Source organism: Notamacropus eugenii, chromosome 4 (assembly GCF_028372415.1).
Source record: "Notamacropus eugenii isolate mMacEug1 chromosome 4, mMacEug1.pri_v2, whole genome shotgun sequence".
NCBI lineage: Eukaryota > Metazoa > Chordata > Mammalia > Diprotodontia > Macropodidae > Notamacropus > Notamacropus eugenii.
The window spans coordinates 321,893,134-321,906,486 of NC_092875.1; the positions used below are offsets into that span (position 1 = coordinate 321,893,134).

Here is a 13,353-nt window from a genome sequence, read left to right on the forward strand (position 1 = left end):
TCCCACATGTACAAAAATATTTACAGCAGCACTCTTGGTGGTGGCAAAAACTGGAAATCAAGGGGATGCCTATTAACTGGGGAATGGCTGAATAAATTATGGTATAGGAATGTAATGGAATACTATCGTGCTATAAGAAATGATGAACAGGAAGACTTTAGAGGCCTGGAAAGACGTATATGATTTGATGCTGAGTGAAAGGAGCAAAACCAGGAGCACTTTGTGCACAGCAACGACCACAGAATGTGAGTTTTTTCTGGTAGACTTTGAACTTCATTGCAATGCAAAGACTTAAAAAAAAATTCTCAAAGGTCTTCTAAGGCAAAATGCCTTCCACATCTAGCCAAACAACTATGGAATTCAATCACAGAATGTAGCAGATCATTTTGTGTGTGTGTGTGTGTGTGTGTGTGTGTGTGTGTGTGTGTGTGTACACTGTGTTTTGGTTTGTTAGATGATTTCTCCCACTCATTTTAATTCTTCAACACAGCATGACTATAGTGAAAATGTATTTAGTAGGAATGTATGTGTAGAACCTATACAAGGTCAAGGAGAAAATATTGCAAGCAGCTAGAAAGAAACAATTCAAGTATTGTGGAAATACAATCAGGATAACATAGGATTTGGCAGTTTCAACATTAAGGGACAGAAGGGCCTGGAATAGAATATTCCAGAAGTCAAAGGAATTGAGATTAAAACCAAGAATCACCTACCCAGCAAAACTGAGTATAATACTTCAAGGGAATAAACAGTTATTCAATGATACGAAGGACTTTCAAGCATTCAGACTAGAGCTGCAGAGAAAATTTGACTTTCAAACACAAGAATCAAGAGAAGCATGAAAAAGTAAACAGAAAGAGAAATCATAAAAGATTTTCTAAAGCTGAACTGTTTACATACCTACATGGATAGAAATTATTTAAAACTCTTTTGATTTTTCTCAGTATTTGGATAGGTGGAAGGATTGTACATACACACACATACATATGCACACACACAGAGTACAGGCTGTGTTGAATTAGAAGAGATGATATCCACAAAAAAAATAAAATAAAAATTAAGGGGTAAGGGAGGGAAATACTGGGAGGAGAAAGGGAGAAATGGAATAGGACAGGCTATAACTCATAAAAGAGAGAAAGAAAAATCTTGTTCAATGGAGGAGAAAAGGGAGAAGGGGAGAGGGGAAAAGTGAAGCTACTCTCTCCACATATGGCTTAAGGAGGGAATAACATGCTCACTAAATTTGGTATGAAAATCTATCTTTCACTACAGGAAAGTAGGGAAGTAGGGGACAAGCGAGGTGAGGGGAATGATAGAAGGGAGGGCAAATGGGAGAAGGGAGTAGAAATAAACACTTTTGGGAAGGGATAAGGTCAAATGAGGGAATAAAAAAATAAAGGGGGATAGAGGGCAATATAGTTAGTATTACACAACATGATTATTATGGAAGTCTTTTGCAAAACGACACGTTTAGTCTGTATTGAATTGCTTGCCCTCTCAGTGGGGATGGGTAGGAGGGAGGGAGAGAAGTTGGAATTCAAAGTATTAGAAATGAATGTTGAGAATTATTATTGCATATAACTGGGAAGTAAGAAACACAGGTAATGGGGAATAGAAATTTATCTTGCCCTACAAGAAAAGAGAGAAGATGGGGATAAGGGAAGCGTGGAGTGTGATAGAAGGGAGGGCTCATTGAGGGGAGGGGGAATCAGAATGCAAGGTATTAGGGGATGGGGAGAGGGGAGTGATGGGGAGAAAAATTGGACATATTACAAAGTGATGTAAAAGCAATTAGTATTAAAACAATTGACTGAATTTAAAAAAAGAAAATAATTCAGGAAATATTTACTGAATGAAGGGAATAATAACTCAATCTACACAATAGATGCTATTAGGAAATAGCTGCCTTGGGTTTCCTGCCAAAGCCCATCTCCTGGGCTGACCCAGGAGCTCCTAACCAGTGAGTTATGATTTTAAACAGTAGGACTTTTCCAGAAGGGAAGCCTGGGGAGGGCAGGCTGACTTGTGGGGAGGTAAGAAACCAGATGTGAAAAACTACACCAAAGTCCGTTACTGTCTCAACTTGTTTCCTCTCAGGTGTGACTTAGTGACCCCAGGAGGGCAATGGAAAACTACTTTCTGGTCCCCCATTGCATCGCCCCACCCAATTTTTCCAGCAGAGGTAAGTGTTCCTTTGAAGCTGGATGGAAATCCAATTTTACTAATTAAATTATATTCGAAATGAGACTGCATTAGGGCTTGGATTAGGGTCAGTAATAAATGGATGAATTCTTGGGTAAAACCAAGCACTAGCTTCTGATGCCAGTAATCACCCTCTCTAACTTATCTCATTGGAAATTCATATATCAGGTTTTCTTAGCCCACTGGTTATCATTTGATATTTAGTGAATGTGACATCACAGCTAATGCTGTAGTGCCTTTGTACAGGTTTTCTGACCCCTGTAAGGAATGGTCTCCCTCCTGGGCTTTGCCTCTCGTTATTGCTAGCAACCTCCACACTCACTTCAAATGCCACCCCCTCTAAAATGCCTCTCTTGATTTCATTCCCCAATTCCTCTCTCAACTCAACTGAAATTACTTTGTGCTTTTTCTACATAGAGACATTAAGGATAGCAGATAGAACACTGGCCAAGGAGTCAGGAGTATCCGGATCCACATCCTGATTCTGACAGATATAGGCCTATAGGTCCTAGGGTGAGTCATTCAACTTTATTCTGGCCCAAGTAACTCTAGTTTAAATTGCTGAACAGATGCAGATCTGTTTTAGGAGAAGTATTTCTTTTAAACCAGGATTTCTCTACACCAAAAAAATCAAAGGGTTTGTGAAAAATAAATGAATAAATATTAGGCATTTCTTTATCTGTGTACATTTTGATTTTGTATTTATTCCTGCCCATCCACCCCCTCCCCTCTGCCCCAGCATAATGCAAGGTCCTTTAGGATAGAGATCATCCCATCTTTGCCTTTATATTCCTAGTACCTCGCATAATGACTAGCCAGAGGAGGAGTTTAATAAATGCCTATTTAACTGGACTAAATCCTTAATATTTAAAAAAATATTTTTAGTATTTTTCTGGGAAATCCTGTGTGTCTTTCAGGAATCTTTGGATCCCCCATAGCAACTGACCATATCATAGAAATTCAGTAAATATTTACAGAAAGGATGAAAGTATATTTCAGTCTATATCATAGATATAAATAGGAAATAGATATACTAGATTTCCTACCAAAGCCCATCTCCTGAGCTGGCACATGAATTCCTAGCCAGTGGATTATGATTTCAAGTAATAAAGCATTTTTCATTTGATGCCTGGGGAAGGCCGACCGACTTGTGTAGAGGCAAGAATCCAGATGGGAAAAGAAATGTTCAAACTTCTGTTACATCCAACATATTTTTTGGCCACTGAGCAACTCCATGGTTTTTTCTCCTTCCATCTCATTTTATTTCTAAGTACTTACTTAGAAATAAATGTTATTGATTCTCCATAAAATAATATTTAATGGATGCTGGTTGTAAAATTAACCATGCTGACTGAAATGGAGACCAAATTCTCCAATAAAAAGAAAAACTTAGTTTTTCCTCCCCGAGATAGAAAAAATATTCACTGCAAGTGCAGAAATTAGAATTCTGCAGGATGGAATCATAGGCAACATTTAAAAATATTTGACTGCCCCACAAAGCAGGGTCCCAAAACATCCTGTCTTTTCTGGTGCTTTTAGAGACTGGAGACCATCCCCTGCTCATTATAAGGAAGTACACAACTCTTTCCTAAGCCCTGTCTTCCAAAAATCACAAATCATTCATCAGGTGTTTTGTTTTTTAACCACCTCCACCGTGCTAAATGCTGGTGATACAAAGACCATCTCAAGGAATTTAAATTCCATCAGGAGAAAGCAGTACGTATATATGTAAGAAAATATGGGGGCAGCTAGGTGGTACAGTGGATAGACCACTGGGTTTGGAGTCAGGAAAACCTGAGTTTACTCAGATACTTACTAGCTGTGTGACTCTTAGAAAGTCATTTAACCTCTGTTTGCCTCAGTTTCTTCATCTGTAAAATGAGCTAGAAAAGGAAGTAACAAATAATTTCCTTTGAAGTCATGAAAAATCAGATAAGACTGGCGCCACCAAAAAGCAACCACAAAGAAAATATATAATATCTTTCCTGTGACAGACAGGCAGAGTAGAACAGTTGATGGAGAGTTATTTTAAGAGTCAGAAAGGCCTGGTTTCAAGGTCTGTCACTAAATTATGCTGCATGCTTGTCAATTAACCTTTCAGGGTCACAGACTTTTCTAAGACTAAATATTATGAAGCAATTGCTCATCTGCATTGGTCCAGAGAGAAGTGGCTCCCCAAGAGTCCTTCTCCACCAATAAAATCACAGACCTGGACTTTCCCCCACCAAAAACATCTACAATGACGATCGCTTTTTGTCACCGGGCTTGGCATAATGAATGCATTCCAAAGATAATTATAAATAACTTCTGATCATCTGTCATGTTATATTAGCCATTCCCCTCTCTGCCTCTATAAGCACCACAATTAAGAGTAAAATGAACGTCAACGCTGCTTTTCTTTCTGTCAAACTGCCGGATTGTCTTCCTGTTCTCTGAACAACAGATTTCATTCTCCTTCTCCTACCTCCATGGTAAGTCATGTCATATATGGCTATCAGCTGATGTATGACATACTATTTATTTTTCCTATGATGCAAGAAGTCAGAACACAACATTAATTTGCATTATTAATGCATTAATTCCCCAAGTGAAATAATTCTGACATATTTGCTTCAGTTCAGGGCGGGATTCACTGGAGGATCTCCTAAGCATGGACCCACCAGACCCAAGGTTAGACCTTGTTGCAGAGTCATTTTAGTCATGTCCAAATTTTCATGACCTCATTTGGAGTTTTCTTGACAAAGATACTAGAAGGGTTTACCATTTCCTTCTCCAACTCATTTTACACATAAGGAAACTAAGGCCAATAGGCTTACACAGGGATCCACAGCTAGTAAGTATCTGAGACTGAATTTGAACTCAGAAAATGAGCCTTCCAGTACTCTGTCTACCGCACCATGTAATTGCCCCTACTCCTCTTAGCAGGGAGCATTATAGCTAACAGATACCATTCTCTGTCTTCAAAGTTAACTATATCAATCCTCCTTCAAAGTTTCACTGGTGCTGACCCTATAAACTTAAACTCTGGGGTCTGCCTATTCATCAGTCCTTCCTGCATTGCTGACTTCCCTACTTTTGACTATTCACACGTGCCAAGGGCCTTCACTCCAGCTAGTCCTCACTCTCACTCACCTCACATAGTCAATCTATTGCCCAATCTCAGTTCTCCATCAGTGACATCTATTATACCGGAGCAATTCTCTCCACTCACATAGCCACCTCCAGTTCAGGCTCTCATTACTTCTTGCTTGGATTCCTGCAAAAGTCTCCAAAGTAGTCACCATGTCTCAGATCTCCACCCTTTCCAATCCATTCTCCATTCAGTTGCCAAAGTAATTTTCCTTAAGGATAGGTTTGTCATGTCACACCATCTTGCCCTAAGTAAACTCCAGTGGCTCCCTATTACCTTTAGGATAAAACAAGTCTGCTGCTTGACATTTAAAGCTCTTCACAACCTGAGTACTTCCCACTTTTCCAGTCTTCATACACTTTACTCCCATCCCTGTACTCCACAAGTGAGCTCCACTGACCCACATACTATACCTCAAAGGCATGTGTTCCTTCCTCACACATATCTCTGCATTTCCTATCTCCATTTCTTTGCCCTGGCTGTCCTTCATGCCTGAAATTCTCTTTCTCCTCACCTCTACCAGTTAGCTTCCTTTAAAGACAGCTCAAATACCATCTCTGGCAGGAGAACTTTCCTGGTCCTTCCAGCCATTAGAGTCTTTCCCTCCATCCATTCTGTATACATCATGTGTTTACCTAGTTATTTTCATACAGTGTACCTCAACTGAATGTGAGCTTCTTGCAAGCAGGGACTGGTTTTGCTTTTTTTGTAAGTCCTCAGCATTTTGGATGAAACCTAGCACATAATAAGTGTTTGCTGACTCAAGACTATTTTCCTGACCAGATCTTCTACTACAAATAAAATGGTTTGCCCATCATCTTCCAACACATTTTCTGCCACCTGCTGATGCTTCTGCTGTGGTCTTTTGGAGGCACTAACCTCTCATCTATCCAAATTCTACCTATCCCTTTCAATTTATGTGAAGTTTTTCCTGGCTGTTCCAGTCTCAAAAGATCTTCTTCCCTTTGTGTATCAGGTTGATCATTAAAATGCTTGCAAAAAACATATTGATACCACAAAATTGGGTCTGTTGTAGGACATTTAAATATTCATTCAGCCCAAGGTGGATATAAAGGAATAGTGAGAAGAACTGGAGAAATGGCCTTACAAAGGTGACAGTGGGACTTCTCTTTTAATCTGACATTTTTCCTCCTTGAAGGATACAATTCCCAACTGCTTGACTGCAGGCCTTTCCCTTATGTACTATGAAGAGGTATTTCATTAGCTCACAATTCTGGGAGCAAAAATTAGGCAAGATCAAAGAAAAATAGAAAATTAATTAACTAATCAGAACCTATGAAAATGAGTTTAGGACATTTATAAAACATCAGGTCAGCTCTTGGAACAGAAAAACTGTAACAGATCAGTAGGATTAGTTAGAGAAAACACCATGCAAGTTTAGTAGACCCACCCAGACAAAAACTTGAGAAAAGTCAGTCTGTAGTATGGATCACTATAGGTATTTTCCCTCTCCTTATTTTACAGAATTGAGGTTGTTCCTTCAAGAAGATAATGCTTTCTTAGGCAATTATTTAACTTGACTATATGTAGAAAAAGAAACATGTTCCAGACTAACTCAGATAGATAATGAAAAACACTTCTACACATTCTGTTCCAAAACTCTTGGTACAGTTTCAAGTGTTAGTGCAATTCTAAATTCTTAAAGTTTAAAACTTTTGAGACACTACATAATCCTATCATGGTGAAGTAGGGATTGTCAAAGCAATCTATACATTTTGAAATTGGGGAAATTACACACACACACACACACACACACACACACACACACACACACACACACACACACAGTTTTAAAGTATGGACTCTTCTCCCTTGTGACTGCTTCCTGCAGGGAAATGGTGATTTTATGTAATTTTTTCTTGCTTCTCCCTCACTATAGCTTGAGGCTCAGAAGGCATTTGCTATCCTTCATGTTCTCTTGTTGAGACTTAGAAACTCTCCAGATCTTTCTGCCTAACCAGGAACACTAATGCACCCTCAGCAAGAATGGTCTAGTTGCAGGGGTGGGGGGAACCTGCAGCCTTGAAGCCACATGTGGACCTCTAGGTCCTCAAGTGTGGCCCTTTGACTGAATACAAACTTCACAGAACAAATTCCTTTAATAAAAGGATACAGAGATCCACACGTGGCCTCGAGACCACAGGTTCCCCCCACCCCTGGTCTAGAGGGACCCAGGGGGATGACTTTACTGTTCTCTTTGGTCTCTCTGGGGGTGCTTTACTACTGGTTGTACGGGATATCATACACAGTTTCTCTGCATTTTCTCTCTGACTGAGGCAGTTAGGTGGCACAATGGATAAGGTGATGGACTGAAAAATCTGAGTTCAAGTTGTGCTTCAGACAATTACTTAACAGTGTGACCCTAGAGAAACCATAATCTCTCTCAGCATCAGTTTCCTAATCTATTAAAAAAGGTTATAATCTTACTGCCTTCCTCAGGGATTGTTGTAAGGTTCACATGAAATAACACGTGATTTCTTGCAAACCTTAAAACACAATACAAATGATATCTATTATTACTATTATTGTTCTCATGAATGCTAGGCCTATCATGTCCTGTTGGTTAGTTTTGCTTAAGAATTTCTTTCATCTTTATCATAAAGGGTGGCTCTCTGGGAGGGGGTTGGGGGAAACATGTTGGAACATTAAGTTTCATTCCCATCTCATGCTCTTTCTATATTACCATTCTATTAATTCTATACGTGAGCAAGGTCACAACAGCAGATTAATAGACTTTTTAAAAAGTGAATAGGTAGGGGGCAGAGCCAAGGTGGCAGAGGAGAAAGATACACACATGCAGAGTCTCCCCTCACAGCCCATAAAATACCTGTAGAGAGGGACTCTCAACACATTTTGGAGCAGCAGAAGTGGAGAACAACAGAGTGGAGATTTCCAGCCCAGGGTGACCTGAAAGGCCCATGGGAAATGTCTGTTGCACCAGACGCAGAGCAGAGCACAGAGCCCAGCTCAGCCTTGGCCGCACAGGAGAATGGCTAGTAAACAGCCTTTGGGAGTGGGATCTCCAGTTGCAGCAGCAGCAGGTCCCCAGATCCCTCAACCCACAGGCGCCAAAGGTCAGTGATGGGGTTTTTCAGCTGGCCAGGAAGGGAGAAGGGCCTTCCCATAGCTTCGACCTCAGGCAGTGGCTGCAGAGGCCACATTGGGCAGGCAGCAGCAGATCTCATGGCAGCCCCTACAGCAGCCTGAGACCATTGCTGGATCGTAAAACCCTTGGGGGCACTGAGGGAGCTGATCTTTGTGGAGAGGAAACTTTGCTAAGATTCTGGGCACAAAAATCATTCCCTGCACCCAGACCAGTACACGCTTGATTGTGCCACTTTGGAGGAACTATATCTTACAGGTCCCCAGTGTATTCTCTACTCTTGACAAAGGACCCAAAAAGTCAAGTAACTGGTTGGGAAAATGCCCAAAAAAGGGAAAAAACCATAAGATCATTGAAGGTTACTTTCTTGGTGAACAGATATCTCCTCCCATCCTTTCAGATGAGGAAGAACAATGCTTACCAACAGGGAAAGACACAGAAGTCAAGGCTTCTGTATCCCAAACATCCAAAATAAATATTCAGTGGTCTCAGGCCATGGAAGAGCTCAAAAAGGATTTTGAAGAGAGGTGGAGGAAAAATTGGGAAGAGAAATGAGAGAGATGCAAGAAAAGCATGAAAAGAGGGTCAACACCTTGCTAAAGGAGCCCCCAAAAAATGCTTAAGAAAATATCACCTTGAAAAATAGGCTAACAATTGGCAAAAGTGGTTCAGTAAGCCAATGAGAAGAATGCTTTAAAAAGCAGAAATAACCAAATGGAAAAGGAGGTCCAAAAGCTCACTGAAGAAAATAGTTCTTTCAAAATTAGAATGGAACAGATGGAGGCTAATGACTTTATGAGAAACCAAGAAATCACAAAACAAAACTGAAAGAATGAAAATATGGAAGATAATGTGAAATATCTCATTGGAAAAACAACTGACCAGGAAAATAGATCCAGGAGAAACAATTTAAAAATTATGGGACTACCTGAAAGCCATGATCAAAAAAAGAGCCTAGACATCATCTTTCATGAAATTATCAAGGAAAACTGCCCTGAGATTCTAGAATTAGAGGGCAAAATAAGTACTCAAGGAATCCACCAATCACCTCCTGAAAGAGATCCAAAAAGAGAAACTCCTAGGAACATTGTGGCCAAATTCCAGAGTTCCCAGGTCAAGGAGAAAATACTGCAAGCAGCTAGAAAGAAACAATTCAAGTATTGTGGAAATACAATCAGGATAACACAAGATCTAGCAGCTTCTACATTAAGGGATCGAAGGGTGTGGAATATGATATTCCAGAGGTCAAAGGAACTAGGACTAAAACCAAGAATCACCTACCCAGCAAAAGTGAGTATAATACTTCAGAGGAAAAAATGGTCTTGCAATGAAATAGAGGACTTTCAAGCATTCTTGATGGAAAGACCAGAGCTGAAAAGAAAATTTGACCTTCAAACACAAGAATGGAGAGAAGCATGAAAAGATAAACAGCAAAGAGAATTCATAAGGGACTTACTAAAGTTGAACTATTTACATTCCTAAATGGAAAGACAGTATTTGTAACTTTTGAAACTCTTTTCAGTATCTGGGTAGTTGGTGGGATTACTTACACACACACACAGGGTGAAATGAATAGGATGGGATCATATCTTAAAAAAATGAAATTAAGTGGTGAGAGAGAAATATATTGGGAGGAGAAAGGGAGAAATGAAATGCGGCAAATTATCTCTCATAAAAGAGGCAAGTAAAAGACTTTCCAGTGGAGGGAAAAAGGAGGGAGGTGAGAGAAAAAACATGAAGCTTACTCTCAGCACATTCAACTAAAGGAAGGAATAAATGCACACTCATTTTGCTATGAAAACCTATCTTACAAGACAGGAAAGTGGGGGAGAAGGGAATAAGCAGGGTGGGGGGGATGATGGAAGGGAAGGCAATGGGAGAAGGGAGCAATTAGAAGTCAACATTCTTGGGGAGGGACAGGATCAAAAGAAAGAATAGAAGAAATGGGGGGCAGGACAGGATGGAGGGAATTATAGTTAGTCTTATACAACATGACTATTATGGAAGTTACTTGCAAAACTACACAGATATGGTCTATAGTAAATTGCCTGCCTTCCCAAAGGGAATGGGTGGGGAGGGAGGGATGGAGAGAAGTTGGAACTCAAAGTTTTAGTTGAGTATTGTTCTTGCAACTAGGAAACAGAAATACAGGTAATGGGGTATAGAAAGTTATCTTGCCCTACAGGACAAAAGAGAAGATGGGGATAAGGGAAGGGACGGATGTTAGAAGAGAGGGCAGATTGGTGATAGGGGCAATTAGAATGCTTGGTGTTTTGGGGTGGGGGGAGGGGAGAAATGGGGAGAAAATTTGGAAACCAAAATTTTGTGGAAATGAATGTTGAAAAGTTAAATAAATTAATTAAAATTTTAAAAAAAGTGAATAGGTCAAGTCATAATAGATTTGCAGTTTCATGTGCAATCACCTTTTTTTTTTTAATAATAATTATACCATGTTATAGAAATGCTTGTTTTCTTCCATAAATTAAAAAATTTAAAAATGAATAGGTCATTGCATTTGATACTGAATACTCCTAGTCTTAGTCTCCATGCTCAACAGAATTTCCCATTAGAGTGGTCCCAAGACACACTGCTCTTGGGAGACCGCCTGATTTCAGTGCACTCAGCAGTTGTTCACTATGGCATGAGGGCACTTCCACGCTAACATCAGGGTATCTATTTATAGTGAGAGGCCTTTAGTTTTATAACTTAAAGGTCTATTAGGCATTAATCTATTCTTGACTTCCTCATAGGAAGAAGTTAGGTCAGAGAAAAAGAAATATGCTGGTGCAAAGGAGACCATATCCCAGTTTACCAATTGATAACTCATAATGGACTGGATTCCAATAGAGGGAGCATGTCTCATGGGGTAAAAAATGTCACTGTCACCTTCCTTGGGTTTACTTGCAACATTCTCTTGGAATTCATCTGATAATGTTCCTGGGCCTCTTCCAAGACCACAGGTACATGAATGTCATGGGCTCATTCCCAGCCCTTTATTGACAGAGATTTAAAATTCCTCATTAGAATGGTTACCCTGTTCTGATAATAGTCTTCCTGTGAGGGCAAGGAGTTAAAGGGAGTCCCTGACTTTTTACAAAACAAAAACTTCCTAAAAGTCTTCAAAGCAGAAACCTCCTGGTGGTTGAGAAGATAAGTGCAATCACTCATTTGGGAATCAAGGGTGCTATTTCTCAAACCTCAATATAAAGGTATCTCAGAAGTGGAAGGGACCTAATTTAACTCAGTTTATACATGAGGAAACTGAGGCACAAAGAAGTTAAATGACTTGACCACTCTCACATAGCTATTTACTGGAATCCTGATTATAAGTCCAGTCTCCTTTCACAATCTAACATATCACCTTCTCCTAGCCAGAATACTTAACAAAATGAGATTTTTTTCCAATGAGCTCAATATTTATCTGTAGCCCGTGATGATGTCGGGGCAGGACACAAGTGACTCCATCTAATACACATCTCATATGCAACACAGAGTCTAAAATAAGGTTTCTCTGTGTATGATGTAGATGGCATAGACTTTGTCTAATGGCAAACCTGGCGAGGAATCATGCCATAGTGGAACCAAAAGAGATGTGAGTTTGAACACTGGGCTCTGATACTGAGTTCTTGTACAACCTTGGACAAATCACCTACCCTCACTAACAGCAAAACAGAAATAATACAGTATACCAAGGATGCTATAAATAAGTTCGTTATAAACTTTGAAGAACTATGGAAATGTGAGCTATTAGCATTAAGAGATCTGAATTCTAGCCCTGACTCTTACAGCTTACTGGCTGTGTGACTCTGGATACACCACTTAACCTCCCTGGTCCTGTTTTCCTCCTCCATCAAGTGTGGAGTAAGACAACTGTGGTCTATTCTAGATCACAGGATCATAGAATCATGAAATTAGAAAATTAGAAGAGACCCCAGACTCTTTCTGGTCCAACTCCTTCATTTTACAAATGAGGAAACTGAGTGACTTCACTTCTTCATGTTCATACAGGTAATAAGGATCAGGGCTTGGACTTAAATCAAGACCCTCTGACTTGAAATACAGTTCTCTTTCCTTTTCACCCTGAGACATCACTCTTTAATACAATTAGGCAGCTCAGTGGATAGAACATTAATTAGCCTCAGAGTCAGGAATATCTGAGTTCACTTACTGGCTCAGATTCATACTAGCTGCATGACCCTGGGTAAGTCATTTAACCTCCATTAAATGCCTCAGTTTCTCCAACTGTATAATGGAACTAATAATGACACCTACCTCACAGGGTTGTTGTGAGGATCAAATAACATAATATCTGTAAAGGGCTTTGCAAACCTTAAAGCATCATATGCATGCTTTTATTAGGTAACAACAACAGTAATCATAATCCTAATACTCGAAGAAAGAAGAAGAAAATCTTAAAAGCCTGAGGCTCATGCCTACCCATAGATGTCAAGGACGCCAATGAAGGAGTGCTGCTTGAGGGAGGTGTGTAGAGCCTTATTGACGTGCCCCACAATCCAGCTGAACATCTGGGCATAGATGTGTTTAGCCAGGGCATTCCTGGCATTGACCACTTGTTGCAGGGACATGGTCTTGACGTAGGTCTCAGAGGTGGTGACCAGCTTTCGGTGGCACAGCCAGTGCTGCATCTGACTATGCTCAACCCCCAGCAAACTACAAAAATTCTTGAGGTGTTCATCCTGGGGCTGAAACAGAGAGACAGAAAGGAAGTAATTTAGTGGGAGAGCAGTGAGTTACATTCCCAGAACACACATACACACACACACACACACGCACGCGCGTACACACACACACGCGCGTACACACACACACACACACACACACACACACACACACACACACACACACACACACACACACACACACACCTCCCGCACCC

General features: G+C 40.2%; 1 protein-coding gene across 4 annotated transcripts in view; it reads right to left on the reverse strand.

The window, feature by feature from the left end:
- Positions 1 to 13,353, reverse strand: part of LOC140502852 (unconventional myosin-Vb) — a 556,148-nt gene that overhangs the window by 221,959 nt on the left and 320,836 nt on the right. For all 4 annotated transcript variants that reach the window (XM_072606904.1, XM_072606907.1, XM_072606905.1 and 1 more), the window contains one exon: positions 12,894 to 13,159. In XM_072606904.1, coding sequence (XP_072463005.1) covers positions 12,894 to 13,159 — 266 coding nt within the window. The remainder of the gene's footprint in view (positions 1 to 12,893; positions 13,160 to 13,353) is intronic.